At 37.2% G+C, this 15,506-nt stretch overlaps 1 protein-coding gene across 2 annotated transcripts in view; it reads left to right on the forward strand.

The window, feature by feature from the left end:
* The window catches only part of TTBK2 (tau tubulin kinase 2), a 117,209-nt gene that overhangs the window by 92,531 nt on the left and 9,172 nt on the right, over positions 1–15,506 (forward strand). For both annotated transcript variants that reach the window (XM_032481407.1, XM_032481408.1), the window contains 3 exons: positions 5,519–5,735; positions 8,752–8,963; positions 10,949–11,537. In XM_032481407.1, coding sequence (XP_032337298.1) covers positions 5,519–5,735; positions 8,752–8,963; positions 10,949–11,537 — 1,018 coding nt within the window. The remainder of the gene's footprint in view (positions 1–5,518; positions 5,736–8,751; positions 8,964–10,948; positions 11,538–15,506) is intronic.

Genomic DNA, 15,506 nt, shown 5'->3' on the forward strand with positions numbered 1-15,506 from the left:
TTTTTTTCACCTGCTCTGGTTAGTTTAAACAGTTTGATTAAAGAAAAAGTAAATAGGGAAAAAAATCATCATATAATGAGCTAATTGGGACATTTAATTTCTAATCCATTTCTTTGTTTTTATAATGAGATGGGATAACTGGAGCTTATTGAATCAGAAAAGCTTACATGGACTTATATAATTGGAGAGATATTCCTGATTGGCTAGTCTAAGAGTTCTTAAATGTGAGTCCCTGACTAGCTACAATAGAATCACCACAGATGTTTGTTTAAAATATCCATTCATAGGATTCACCCCAGACCTACTGAATCAGAATGTCTAGGGGTGTGGGACAGAAGTCCATATGCATCAGCTGTTTCTCATGCATATCTGAGATTGGGACCTGCTGCCCTACTCCAGCCACCCCATTTTACAAATGAGGAAATAATCCTAATGCTGAGTGAATCATCCAGCTTTATATAAACATTAGTGACAGAGCTGGAGCCTATGTAGAAATTTTGATTCTTGTTTTTCTGCTTTTGTCTTTCTTCTCCTTTGATTGTTGTTAGAAATAAGTCTCAAACTTGAAAAATCCAGGACTTCAGGTAGCTGAAGTCAATGAAGACATTTTAAGTTTCCATCTCCCAATGTTTTTTCCTAAAATAAGACAAAAATAACAAGAAAGGAAAAATAAAACTACACAAAAAACTATGTCCTCAGCATAATTTGAAGACAAAGAGTACCCAATTCAAAATAACAGCAAGTAAACAGAGAAAAACAAAACACTAAGGCCTTGTATAATATCTCTTATGCTCCTGCCTCACCAAACCCTGCCACAAGGCTTACTCAAGGCAGATCAGTAAAAACTGGGGAAGAGGAGAGTTAGCAATGAGACTTATGGTTGATCTTAAACCAACACCAGAAAGACTAAACCCATCCAAAGAATGAAAATATTAAAAAGTGTCCAGGTGGATCAGATCATGAACTACAGGGAGGTAAAAACATGCATGATTCAAAACACTTAACTTCTAAGGAAGAAAAAAAGACAAAAAGAAAGAGAGAAATGCCCTTTGTCAGTTGAGTGGTGAAGGAATAAAAACATGGATCTGTTTGGGTTCAATCAGGCAAGAGAAACAACGTAGTAATTTGAACAGGGAGAGATGATGCGAAGAATTATTACCTATAATATGACATTGGAATAACATGGGACTGAAGTAGAGAGAACTGTAAAGAGTAGAGGAATAGTAAATAGAAAATGCAATTCCTACTCCTGGGGCTGAGATTAAGCATCCAGAGAGGAGCTCCCCCAGCCCCCACCCCAGGGCTGAGTTCTGACCTTGTTGGAGAGGGTATGCCCTCGCTCTTTGGATGTCAAGGAAGTCCTTCTAATGCCACTCTGGTAGAATATGCTGAAAATCTGTTCTCTGGAACTTGATGGAAATCTCTCCTAGGGGGTGCTAGAGAAAGTGATCTACTGGAGGTATCTCAGTAGAGTCACTCTGCTCCAAAACTTCTGGTTAGTGGGGGTTGCTCTAGGAAGATATTGGTTGCTGCTGTCTGTGTACTGCAGGAGACAGCTGCTAGGGAAAGCCACACATGCTGGAGAAGCTTGCCAGGCTGCACACTGGAACCTAAAGCAAAACTCTTTCCTCCTCCTGTCTCTCCAGTGCCAGCTGGAAAAAGATTTAAAGGGCACAGATCCACTTTCACAGAATAGGTAAAAAGGATGAATCTGGAGCTGAAAGGTAGTAAATTAATAATTACAGGGGAAGAAAAGGGGATATAAATTTAATTACCTATAAGAAAAGAGAACTATAATTATAAAATACTGTAACAGAGTTAAAACCAAACATATCAGTCATAGCAGTAAATATGCATGGGCATATTTATTAAAAGAAAAGGATTTTTAGTTTGGTTTATGTAACTGTATGCACATGTTACATATAAGAGATACACCTTAAAAAAAAAAAAGTTTCTGAAAGGGTTGGACAACGATGTACCAGAAAATTGGAAGCAGAAGAGAATAATGATCTTGATACCAGACAATGTAGAAGTCAAGCTGAAAAAAGCATTTAAACTTAGAAAGATGGAAGGGTACTTTTTAATGCTAAGTGCTGCAGTTTGCATGTGGGACTAGTGTTTATTAATGTTTAGTCACCAGAATCACAGCAGTCATCTTTAGCAAGCAGCAACTGTGGGAGATTCAAGGAAATAAAGAAACACACTAGTAATTGGAGATTTTAATATATAACTCAGTTCTAGTAAACAAAGAATAAGAAATAGAAGACAAACAGTGTGATCAATAAGGTAGATCTTAGGCATATTTTTCAATATCTACACTCTTATAATAGAGATTGCACCTTCTGCTCAAGTGCTCCTGGAACATTTACAAAAGTTGACCATTTGTTAGGTCACCAAGAAATATATAAATAGTTCTATAAGGTAGAAATATTATACTATCTGATCACACTGCACTTGAGCTAGAAATAACTAACAAAGAACAAAAATATTAAAGGCCCTTCCACCTGGAAACTTAAAAACCTTCTATTAAACTACTCTTCAGTGAGAAGGAAAATACAAACTGAAGTTATAAGAAAAATAATGATAATTTAAAAACTGCATATTGGAATCTGTGGGATACATTTAAAGCCAAGATCAGAGGGAAACTGACGGCATTAAATAAGGAGGTACATAATGTCAATATATTTTACTAACAGTGATATTAATGTTGATAATCTGGTTAAGGTGGTATTAGATTTCTCCATTGTAAAGTTACTATTTTTTTCCCTTTGTAAGTAGTAAGTATCTTGTGGGAAGATATTTTGAGGCTATTCGAATAAACTTATTTTTCATCATGTTTGCCTACTAATTGTAGCATCCATCTTGCCTGTGAACTATCAGGCCCACAAACCTACCAGTTACTAACTGGCCCTTTGAGAAAAAGTTTACTGACCTCTGAGTTATCTCTGTTTGAAAATGATATGGTAGAATACCTGGAAAGCCCTACAGAATGAGTGTTAAAGAAAAAAAATGATAATTTATGTCCCAGAAAGTAAGTTCAGGAGAAGGTAAGAATCAGCAAACCTTAACTGTTTACTAAGGGCCAGATAGAAATTTATGGGCTCTGCTGTCTGTCACCACTGCCATTGCCACTATAGTACTAAAGAAGCCATAGGCAGTATGCAAATGAATGAGCATGCCTGTGTACCATACACTTTTTTTTGCAGAAACAAGTGAGCAGGCCAGATTGGGCTCACAGGCCCTAGTTTGCTGGCCCCTGCCTTAGATGTTGGGGAAGGGCATATGGAAAGGATGTCCGGTCTTATTGTGACTCTTGACATCCATCCAGTTCTTCCATATATCTCCTTAATTTTTTTTCTTTTCCCTAGTCTGCTTCTGTAATTTATACCTTGCCTGTAAACAGACCATATGCTAATAATATTCTCACATATATCTTTCTCGCTCATTCTTATTCCTGGGAAAGAGTTCTTCCTTTCCATATCTCAGACTCCAGATTTGGATCAGAGTTATAGGAGAAGGAAGAAAATAGTAATTAAGTAAGGAATGAAACTAGGAATAAATGCAGAGAGAAACCTGAGTCATGTGGGAGAGAGCCTGTGTGGAGAAGATGGAAGTGTCCCTTAAAGTGTGTGGTATTATACTGAAGAACACGCTGTAAGAGGGAAACTTGGGTAGAGTAAAAATAGAGTCAGTTTCACAGGTGGAGGTGTGGTTTGTCTCCTGAGGGGTGGAAGAAGGGAGCGCCAAGGAATCAGGGTAATTGGAAAGAAGCAGACTAGTAACTAGGCATAGGGAAAAAAGGATTTGGAAGAACACTGAGTGATTAAAACGGGGGAAGAAATGTGGGGCTGTTAGACTGAGCTTCCTGAATTCAGAATCCCTCCTTTTGCCATTTCCTTTCCTCAGGAATAGAGGGAATTCTTTCAATAAACATTTAAGTTACCACATAGCACGTATATGTTAGTGTCCATTGTAATTCCTCACATCAGTAAACCAATTATATTGAACTTACAACTGAAAAATGTATCTCTTTAGTAGTCTATTCATGAACTTGAATTACTTTTATAATAAATCCTTTCATTTGAAGTGTTTTAGGCCAAACTACCTTTCACTGTGTTCCCAGGGTCAGACCTACAGTGAGTACTTTACAAAAGGTTTTTTCCTGGGACCCATTATCAGAGCTTTTCCAGATTAGCACTGACCCCAGTAGAGAGGGGTGGTAGTGAAGGTCATCAAATCAGGTGGAACAAGTCCCTGACAAATCACTGATCTTTGTTCTCACAGCATGACGTATATATGACACCTGGGCCAAGGTGTAACCATTGCCCTTAGAGTTCCCTGAGAAGATGCCTGTTTTCATAATAATTATATGTGTTGTCATAATCTACTGAAGACTGTATTTTTCTACTTTTAGATGGTGCAGATCACTCTAAGAAAAGGTTTCATTGTGTGCTAAATGTGTTCAGTCAGCAATGTTCAAAAAAACAAACAAACTAGTGTGTGGAGTGAATTACAGAACATCAGCACTGGCAGGGGCCTGGTCACTTAGTGAGTGGTAACTGACAACTAGAAAAGTCCCTCATGGGTGAGAAGTCCAAGGGAGAGGTGACCAACCATGGGAATAGGACATGAAATTACTTTGAAAGAATGCACAGACAAGTGCTAATTAATACTTCCTACTTTGTTCCTGGTCATTTCATAAAGAACCATGTGAACTGTATAATTGCAGAATTTCTAGTTTCCCCTAGAAGGCAAGACTATCCTTTCTCCTCTGTGTCCCCAGGGCCTTGCTTTTAAGTAGGTACTTAGTAAAAAGTCTGTAAATGAAAAAGCAAATGCGTATTTCACACTATTGAAATAACATAACTGATTGATCTGATACCTGCTTAAATCACTATGACACATTTTTCTGTTTATAGTGTTTGTTCTCTAAGAAAAATGGGTAAAGAATAGAAAATACTAAAATTCACAGACTTCTTGGAAAATAGACAAAATGTTTCTCACTTTTAAAATGATTATTAAATCAGTGAGTTTAAAATTTTTTTTCTCTTTTATTGAAGTATATAATCAGCTTACAATGTTGTGTCAGTTTCTAGTGTACAGCATAATGTTTCAGTCATACATACACATACATATATTTGTCTTCAGGTTCTTTTTCATTATAGGTTACTACAAGATATTGAATATAGTTCACTGTGCTATACAGTATAAACTTGTTAACCTATTTTATAGATAATAGTTAGTATCTGCAAATCTCAAACTACCAATTTATCCCTTCCCACCCCCTTAAATCAGTGAGTTGTTACATCAGAATTTGTATTTTTAAATCAGCTTGAAAATTCTGTTAATCAAAATGTAGTTTAATTTTGCAGAATTGGCATGCCCTAAGTTTCCGAGGTTTTTGTTTTGTTTTACTCCCTTAATTATGTATAGGCTTCATCATTTTAAACCCAGAAACAAAACATAGGATAGTCTCCTAGTAATTTTTGATTCTGGTTTTTTAACCCCTCATTTTCAGAATTGCCAATGCCACGCCCATCCCAGGAGACTTGCTTCGAGAAAATACAGATGAAGTGTTTCCAGATGAACAGCTTAGTGATGGGGAAAATGGCATCCCTGTTGGTGTGTCACCAGATAAATTGCCTGGATCTCTGGGACACCCTCGTCCCCAGGAGAAGGATGTCTGGGAAGAGATGGATGCCAACAGAAATAAGATAAAGCTTGGGATTTGTAAGGTGTGTATTTCTTGCATAGTAAGTGATAGCTCTCTATGTGCTTATGATTTTTCTCCTATTGGTGTAGCAAAGTATCATGATTCTCAGTTTTGAATGAGAAGTAGAACGTTGTATTGCTAGTTACTTACATATTGGTAATAACAACATTTTGGCTAATTTTGCCCATAACACTCAGGAATGGACACCAAAAGTTAATCTTCATCTTGTATTTTGTGGAAAAGAAGAAGGTAGTTTAAAAAAAATAACCAGATGCTGAGACCAAGAGACACCTGAAGAACAGAAGTTAACTGTCTTTCCAAATAAAGTGTCAAGACTCTGGGCTCCTTCCTTAGGGTAGATAGTGGAGCTCTGGGGTTACTCATTGTGAAAACTGTCTCCAGTGGAGGTAGGAAAATGAGGGTTGGAAGTGGAAAGCATCAAACTGGTCATGAGCTGATAAAGTGGATGTTGAGTAAGTAACATGATTTTTTCTTCATTAGGATTGTAAGCAGGGCCACTTGTAAGTATGGGGAGAGACTACGATTTCTGAATCAAATGGTTTTGAATAATCTTGGGGTAGATCATACCAAATTTCTCTTTGATCTTACTGTTTCCTGTCATTTCCATTTTCTTGGAAGATAAAATGCAGATAAATGGCATGGAAGGGCAATGAATTACAAATCAGTTTTTGTTGCTTCCTATGCTTTTATAAGTTTAGCTGGGAGGGAGATTAAATTTATTGGTGTAAAATAAGACTGCTGGCTCGTATCTGTTAACATGATTTAAAGTTGGCTAGCCCCACTTTATGAATGGGAAAGATATCTTGAAAAGAATTTTCTGTGATTACTTCTGAGGAGCTTGGCCTATCTTTGGACAATATATACTATATTGTTAAACTATATAGTTAAAAAAATTAACAGTATATACTTTGAGTCATGAGAGTCAGAGAGTCATTTGCATAAACATTCTCTGCATAGATGTGATATGCTGCCCTGTGGTCTGGCTGTTGAATAAGCACTATCTGGACCCATAGTAATCAGGAATAAATAATGGAAAGTAGTTAAGAAGTCAGTGTCTGATTTTTGTGATGTCAACTATGGCTGTCTTTATGGCACCAGGAGCAAACTGTTCTGATAGTAAAAGTCTCTTGAGACATTCTCAGTAGTCAGCCCATATGGGTGCTTGTGTATGTGACAGAGTGAAATGATAGTTGACATAGGCCTTAATTACTTTAGTTTTCTGTCTTTCACATGTTATCATTAATCTTTATTTAGTTCTCTTCTATTTTTTAATTCCTTCCTATTAAAAAAATACATAGATTACTAGTGGTGGTGTTCTTTTATACAAGTAATGTTTATATAGATTTTTCATCGATGTTTACCATTTCCTTACAATTTTGGAGACCTGGACTCATTTTTCTTTCTGAAATACTCCCTTGAGAAGTTTTCTTTAGTTAACATCTTTTGATAGAGGACTCCTTCCATTTTCACTTAGTTGCAAATGTATTTCAGCCTTACTTTTTAAAAAATACTTTATGCTGAATTCAACATTTTTGATTGACAGCTATTTTTCTTCTGTCTTCAATTATTAGTGTTAAGAGGACTTGTTTTTTTGGCGGGTTTTCTGTTTGTTTGTTTTGTAGATAATCGTTTCCCAGCTACTTTGTAGCTTTTCTCCTTGTCTTTGGTATTCTGAATTTTAACTACAGTGGGTCTAGGCGTGTGCATGTTTCTTTTCATCCTGCTTGGGATATCTTACATTTCCTAAATCTTTGAGTCACAATTTTTTATCAGTATTGGGAAATAAACAGCCATTCTCTACCTAAATATTGCCACCTCTTCATTTCTGTTCTTTGTTTTTGGAGCACCAATTAAATAAACATATATTAGATCTTTTTATTCTGTCATATCACTTAATATCATTTTTCATATTTTTTTCTTGCTGTGCTTCGTTCTAGGTAATTTCTTTTGCTACATCTTTTTCATGAGTTTATAACTTTGGCCTTTTATGGCTAATTTTCTGTTTAACAACTTAATTGATTATTTATATTAAATTCATCAGTTAATTCCAAGTAATCCTTTGTTGATCTTTGTGATAATGACCTTTATTTATTTAAGCATTTTATGCATAGCTGTTCTAGATCCTGTACCTGAACAAATTTGATATTTGATGTCTTTGGGAGTTACAAAAATTTATTTTAAATTATTATAATAATTTCTACACTGACTCTTCGTGATGGAGGCATGCCTTCTGATATGTTTGACTATCTTTAGTGTTGTACTCATTGATTAATAATTGATGTAAATCCTGTAGACCTAAACTGGGGATTGGGGAAACCTTTCTTCAGAGAAGATTATCTTCTGCTTCTGCTAGTAGCCAGAGTGTACCCCCAATTTAAGTCCAATTGGGCATCTTCTTGAGGGTCTCTAATTAGAACAGATCTCTCAGACTGCCCTCCCTCACCCTACTGCTGTTGTAAGACTTAATTTTCCTAATAATTGTTCTGCTCTAGGCATCTGTCCTTAGGCAGCCCCACCCCTCTGGGCTGCTCAGGCTCAGCCTCCTTCTGCTCTACCCAGCTCCTTACTGTTCTAGCTCTAGTTTTCTTGTTGTTTGTGTTTTAGAGAGGGAATGAGTCAGAGTATTCAGGCTTGGCGACCTCTCCTGCCTCTTATAAGACCATTTATATCTCAAAGAGAACATCCTCTCCAGATTTTCATATTAGTTTAGTGGAATAGGCTTCTGCAAGCATCTAGTTAAACATAATATGAAAAGCCACTGTAGTTAAATGTTTCTGGTCTGTTTATCTTTCAATCAAAATATAAAAAATTAAAAATACTGAAACTGAGAATAAAGAAAATTTATTTAATAAAGGTTTAACAGACAAGTATATTATGAATTAAACTAGCTAAAATATCCTAATCTTCAGAAAAATCATTCTCATCGTTTGCTTGTATTATTTTGAGAGACTTCAGTGAGTCCTACTATGTATAGTAACTGGAATGTTTTGCATGGTTTTCTTTTATGTTTTGTCTAGGCTGCTACTGAAGAGGAAAACAGCCACGGTCATGCAAATGGTATTCTGAATGCTCCAAGCCTTGGTTCGCCAATTCGTGTCTGCTCAGAGATTACTCAGCCAGACAGAGATGTTCCATTGGTGCGAAAGTTACGTTCCATCCACAGCTTTGAGCTGGAGAAACGTCTGGCGCTGGAGCCAAAGCCAGATACCGACAAGTTTCTTGAGACCTGGTATAAAATAGTTTTTTTTTTTTAAAGCAACTAAGATACTATTATTACTATATTTCTGTTACGTAAAGTCTTTTAAGTAAGGAATTCTTACATTTTTGTAGCACTGATTTGATAAAGCTGCCATCTTCATCCATGTTTTTAATTATCGTCCTCACTCTTAATGTGACTTGTCTTCTAATACTGTTCCAAGTTCTGTAACATAGAGCCTTTGGCTTTGGGAGCTGAGCAGTGGGAACTGGTAACTTCATAACACTAGGTACAAGTTAAGTGAACATTTTGAAGTGATTTTGTTTGGAAGATCTCTTTTATTGGAATGGAGAAGATGCAGTGTAGCATTAGAGGGGGCATGATAAAGGTGGCATTATGCAAGAAGAAGGGGGGATACATGAAGTAGGGAAAAAAGTAATTCATATACAAGTGATAAGTAGTTCAATTTAATGAAGACCTTCAATGAATAAGTGCTGCAGGAAAAACAGACGTCAATGTTTATCATTCTACCTATAAAGAAGGAAAGATGAAACGTTAGAGAGCTCAGCGATCTACTTCAAAAGAAGGAAAGGTGGAACTTGAGAGAGCTATGCATAGGTATCAACAGTAGTTCATGGTCTCTAACTTTGATAACAGAAGACTGAAGTGAAACTTTAAAAAGAAGTTGGGATATATTTATGAATTATAGAAAGCTTTAATAATATTAAGACCTGAGTGACTTTAATAATAGTCACATCTTTCAGTGTACATCCCTGGTGGCTACTATGGGCAATTAAATATGAGGTTAGAAGGACCATATATTTGACTAACATAGTAGTTACTGTGTCTGAAGACAATTCTGGCCTCGTCCAATCTAGCTTCCAAAACAGTACTACATAGCCATGTATTCTTCCTCACATGGTAATCATTCAGTTCTGCAGTTATGTGATGTAAGCTTGTGTCTCCATGTTGATATGATCAAAAGGATGGACTGGGGTTTGGGCAGTGTTTAAACATTTTCAGTTGTGCATTAGATTGGGAATGAATATTAAGTGTTATAGGGATAAAAGCTTAGTTTGGGGAAGAATTAGTCTGACAGTAAAGAATGGAACCAAAAAGAGAATCCATGCTGAAGGAAGAGCTGAGCTGAGAGGTAGGACAGTTGAGAACAGAAATACTCAAAGAAAATGAACTCAAGCCAGAAGCTAGAATGAATAGGGAGCAGTTGACGGAATTGAAGCACCTAATTTACAGACTTAACTAGAGGAACAAGTGTATTCCTTAAACTGCTTCCCTGCAGATAAGCTCAGTTCTCAGAAGCCAGTGTAGCAAAGTACCACCAGTAATATTATTGCCTGCCCCGCATAGGGATTTATATACGATTATCAACTGCCTTTTAATCCAGCAAAACTGAAAATACATCCTGAAGCTTCCCCCTAACCACCAAGACCACCTCCTACCACCTATGTGGAGCTCTTTGTGCAAAGTAGGCTGGGTGTGGTTGAACAGGTACAGTACCTTCTCATCTTAAAAGCTCTGCCTTTGGAGGAGTTTTCTTGAATGAGTATACATTTACACACCTCTCTGAAGACAAAACAAATGCAGAAAGTATTTGCCTGGTGTATATTAGCTTCCTTTGTGAGGCAGAAGTCCCTTGGATAAGTTGTTCCTCAGTCCCTCAGAGCAGAGAGCAGAGGGCAGTAGGACTGAAGTGGCAAAGCAAAGGTGAAATGGGTCACACAAGTCAACCTGGTAACCTGGTTAGGCCTTTGTTAGGCTGGGCAGGAGAGACACCTTCCCCCTATGGGCTTCATCTTCCAAAACAGGGATTATGACAGGTGGAGAAGAACATTATCAACCTGTGAAACTCTCCTTAAGCTTTATCCATATTTTCTCTATCTGTGTATGAGTATTAGTTCCGTATAGAGCTTATAGATTATATGCTTATAGGTTATATTATTTATATATAATAAATATTTCCTTAGGACAATTAAGTAACCTATATTCATTTTCTTAAGCTTGGAGAAAATGCAGAAAGATTCCATTGCAGGAAAGGAATCTCTTCTCCCTGCTCTGCTTCATAAGGCTTGTATTCCTGCTGTGTCCCGTACTGACCACATCTGGCACTATGATGAAGAATATCTTCCAGATGCTTCCAAGCCTGCGTCTGCCAACACCCCTGAACAGGCAGATGGTGGTGGCAGCAATGGATTTGTAGCTGTTAACCTGAGCTCCTGCAAGCAGGAGGTTGATTCCAAAGAATGGGTGATTGTGGACAAGGAGCAGGACCTTCGGGATTTTAGGACAAATGAGGCTTTAGGCCATAAAACAACTGGAAGCCCTTCCGATGAAGAGCCCGAAGTACTTCAGGTTCTAGAGGAATCACCTCAAGATGAAAAGCTCCGATTGGGTCCTTGGGCAGAAAATGATCATTTAAAGAATGAAACCTCAGGTGTGATCTTAGCACTTTCCAGGGAGTGCCCTGGCACTGCTGCTTCGGAACAATATGCAGATAGGCTGGAACTCCAGGCTGGAGCTGCGAGTCAGTTTATTGCAGTGACACCCACAAGTCCAATGGAGGCCCAAGCGGACGGACCCCTCACGGCGGTGAGTGATTTGTTCCTGTCATTTTCTGTTATCCACTCAGCAAGCTCTTAAGAAAGGACTAATAGTTGATCAACTAAGATTCTTCAGCAGGGGCCTAAGTTTGGCAAATGAGTGTAGGGAGTGATGTCTGGACTGAGGTCTGCAGTCTGTCTGGCAAGGTAAAATTTCTCAACAGGTGAGGTTTTCTGCCAGGGTAGCAACCTAATACATGAAATGTCACTATAACCTAATTTCAGAATGACATGTATAATTATATCACAAGAATTCTCTGTGTGTGTATATATATGATTTTTAAACATTTGTAATTCTAGAGATTTTGGATCTCTATATTATAAATATGGTGAGAAAGGCATATATTTAATCATTCATGGTTTGTACTTTATACCGTACACTGTTACTGGGTCTAATTCTTTTTGTCCTTTCTCCTTCATAACCTTCACTCAGAAATTTCTCATATTTTACATTCCCCTTAAATAGTAGTTTTCCAGCTTTGATGCCATTGTTTGTAAAATAAAGTCCCAGCTTCACTTCGAGATCTGCTTCTATAGGTCTGGGATAGTGAGAAGCCAGGAATCTGCATTTTAACAAGCACCTGAATGTAACTGTGATACAGGCCTTCTTCAAAGGAATATTTTGAGGAAATTCTACTGTCAGTTTGGGCATTTAGTTGGAGACGCCTGTTAGCCTGTACTTATCAGTAAGCGGTGATGCCCTCTGTGACTATGTGAGCCCCACAAAAGCCAGATGTGGAGGCAGTAAGCAACTGCACACACACCTCAAGCATGAGCAGCTACATCTGCTCTTACGTGGGTGGGAGTATAAGGTTTCTTTAAATTCTGTAATCATCTAGCAACCATCTCTTCCAGCTCACCAGGCGCAACATTGTTCTCCAAGCTGAAATGTTTTCTATTGGAACAGAATTCTGCATGCAGGTGTAAAACAGTAAGAAAAAGTAACACAATTTGATTTTGTGTACAGCTCTGTAGGAATTTACCTGCACTTCAAAATAGGGAAATAAATGCTTGCCTACTTTTTCATCAGAGCTAGTTGGTTCTTCCTTCTTTCCTAGGACTGTTTTATACAGTTATATAGGTTGTTCACTGCATAAAGTGGCCTAGCTAAGGGAACAAGTTGGGGCTGAAATCTAGCCCAAACTTTGCTAGCCAAACTGTGCATTTTTGTGCAGGGCTGTTTCTTCTTTGAAGGACATCCTTTTCCAAATTGCACAAAGGTACCATACTCTGTGGGCTAGAGGCAGATCCTAATGCATCCCTCCCTTCCCTGTATTCCTTTTCCCACCCCACCTTCCTCTTTCGATTAATTCCCTCTTTCCACCTTCCCAGATTCAGTTTCTTCTTTTCTTTGACTCTGCCATGTTATGTACTCACTGTTGCTCAAGCATTTTTCCAGCAGTATTCTTCTGTACTTCCCTTCATAAAGGCTTTTATAGCCTTGGCTCCATTTATCCAAGTATTTTTTCCTCTCTGCCATCAATACTGTCCTGTCCACCAGGATTGTTCTCCTACACTGTCTGCAACATTTTCTCTATCAAGTTATTGAAAGACTTGTATATGATATTTGATATTAAAAGTTTGCCCTTATTTATAGATATCTTTAAATAAAAATATTTTTCTTAACTAATGGTCCCTTAAGAAATGGCAGCTGCATTACTTGTACACTTAGATCTGATGTATTAAACTTACTATTTCCTTCATTTGGGCGAACCTGGATAGAAATATATTTCAGTTCTCTTCTTGAGACTTACATTCGGAGTTTACTTTTGCAGGAAGATGTAGGCACTTCCCTAACTTAACTATAGACTCATTAAATATGTAGTACTACCAATTAGTCTCTCCAGATCTCTTGCAGCTCTGATTATATGCTCTAGCTTAGACAATATAATAAGCCATATCACCATCCTATCTGAATATTTTAAATTAGGACAAATTCTGATAAGAAATACTTTGTTAGTTTGTATCTTTTTCATTCAAGCTTGTTTCTTTTTTATAGTGATATGAAAGGGAAATGTCCTGCTATCTTAAAATGTATAGGAAATATGTAGAAAGACTTGGGATTGATTGCCACCTGACTAACCTCTTGAAATGGATTTTGTAGTTGAGTTGAATGCATATACATTGACTTCAGAATGGCCAGATGTCCTCTGTCTAACCATGGATTTCTATTTTTGATCTGGAAAGTTTTGTTATTATTATTATAGAAAAGTTTTATTTCTATGAGATTACATCTAGAATTATATGTGATGGTATAATTCAATCTATGAACAGTCAGAAAAGACCAGAGATTGAATGAACCACCTTGGGAAGTAAAAAAAAATAGCCCATTTGTGAAGTGTTCAAATAATTGACTGGATTGTCACTTGGGAAAGGCTTCGTGGAAGGAACCCAAGCATCCACTGGCTGATTTACTCATGTGGTCAACATTTATTGAGCAGTTCCTGTGTGTCAGAGACTGCGCTAGGCATCACGAATTCAAAGCCCAGGATGGGGTGGGTGTAGCTCAGTGGTAGAGCGCATGCTTAGCATGCAAGAGGTCCTGGGTTCATCTCCAGTACCTCCATTAAAAAAGAAAACAAACAAACAAACCCAATTACCACCCCCCCCAAAAAGAAAAAAAAAATTCACAGCCCAATGAGCCTCCTCACTGCTTTCATGCCTCTTTTAGTGTTATGGGTGCTGTGATGGAACACTGTAGGTTGTGGAAGTTGGGGATAGTTGGAGTAAATTCATCCCAAGTGTCTTCCAAGATTGCACGAAGGGGCTTGGAAACTGTTAAATCCTGTAGCCACGTATGTGACAAATAATTACAGCCCAGCCAAAAAATATTTTTATTTCAGTCTGTCTTTTCTGGAACTTCATTCTTTGGATGCGAGTTGTGACTTATTTATGATCCTTAGTACCTCTACACATTTCTGTAGTTTCAAATTCCTTTAAATATACATTAAACTATTAATAATGAGCAACTGCCTCAGAGAGATGAAATAACAGGGGAAGGCAAAAAACAACTTAACTTTTCTTGAGGCTGTAGGTTTTTAATTTTACCCACCTCTATAGCAAAGGCTGCTGCCCTCTCCATCCTTCGCCCCCGCCCCATCAGCCCCCACATCTATCCACATAAGCCAAACCACAATATAGCAATATCTTCAGCAAAAGTAACCAGCATATATGGGGTCACAGTAAGCAATACAGGGGTAAGGAGTGAGAGAATGACACATTCTCTTAGAATGTATGGCCTCGATATATTCAAATGTTACCAAAACTGTGTCTTTATAGAAGTAAAAATTTGGTACATAAAAACATGGTTCAATAACAGTATTTTAGTTTTACTCATAATTTTTGACACTTGTATAAGGTATTATACGAAGATACTTTAAACAAAAGAAGTCTGTAGTGGAATTTGGATGGTTAAATTTTAATTTTTTTAGTAGGCCAAGAATTTGTTTCTATAACTCAGTTATTCTTGGCTACAGTGGGAACCAATAAATTATTCTACTACCTATATCTCTTCTAAATTATTTGTCAAAAAACAAAACGAAATGTAGATATTTTATATACCACATACCTTTCATTTGGAAGAGAGACTATTTGGTATGAGTGTTGAATTTCCCAAATTTTTTTTTTAATCTTAATAGCATTATTATCCTTAAATTAGAGAAAAGGAAAAGGATAATTTGTAAGTTAAAATGCAAATTCTTTGTAGTTTTTTGTCTCTTGCTGTGCGGCAGTTCTAAACATGGCTTGACTATGAAATAATGAGGCTGCCTTATCTGAACTAAAAAGTAGTGAGATTGATGTTAGTCAGACTCAGTACTAGGCATTAATAAAAATATGAAAGAAATGGAGAAACTTTGAGGTCATTTTCTAATTCTGTGGAAAGGTGTACCTGATACAGTTAGAGAATAGAAAAAAAGAAACTATTGAGTTCATGCCTTAATGAAATGTTTGTGAATTA

This window comes from Camelus ferus, chromosome 6 (assembly GCF_009834535.1).
Source record: "Camelus ferus isolate YT-003-E chromosome 6, BCGSAC_Cfer_1.0, whole genome shotgun sequence".
Lineage (NCBI taxonomy): Eukaryota > Metazoa > Chordata > Mammalia > Artiodactyla > Camelidae > Camelus > Camelus ferus.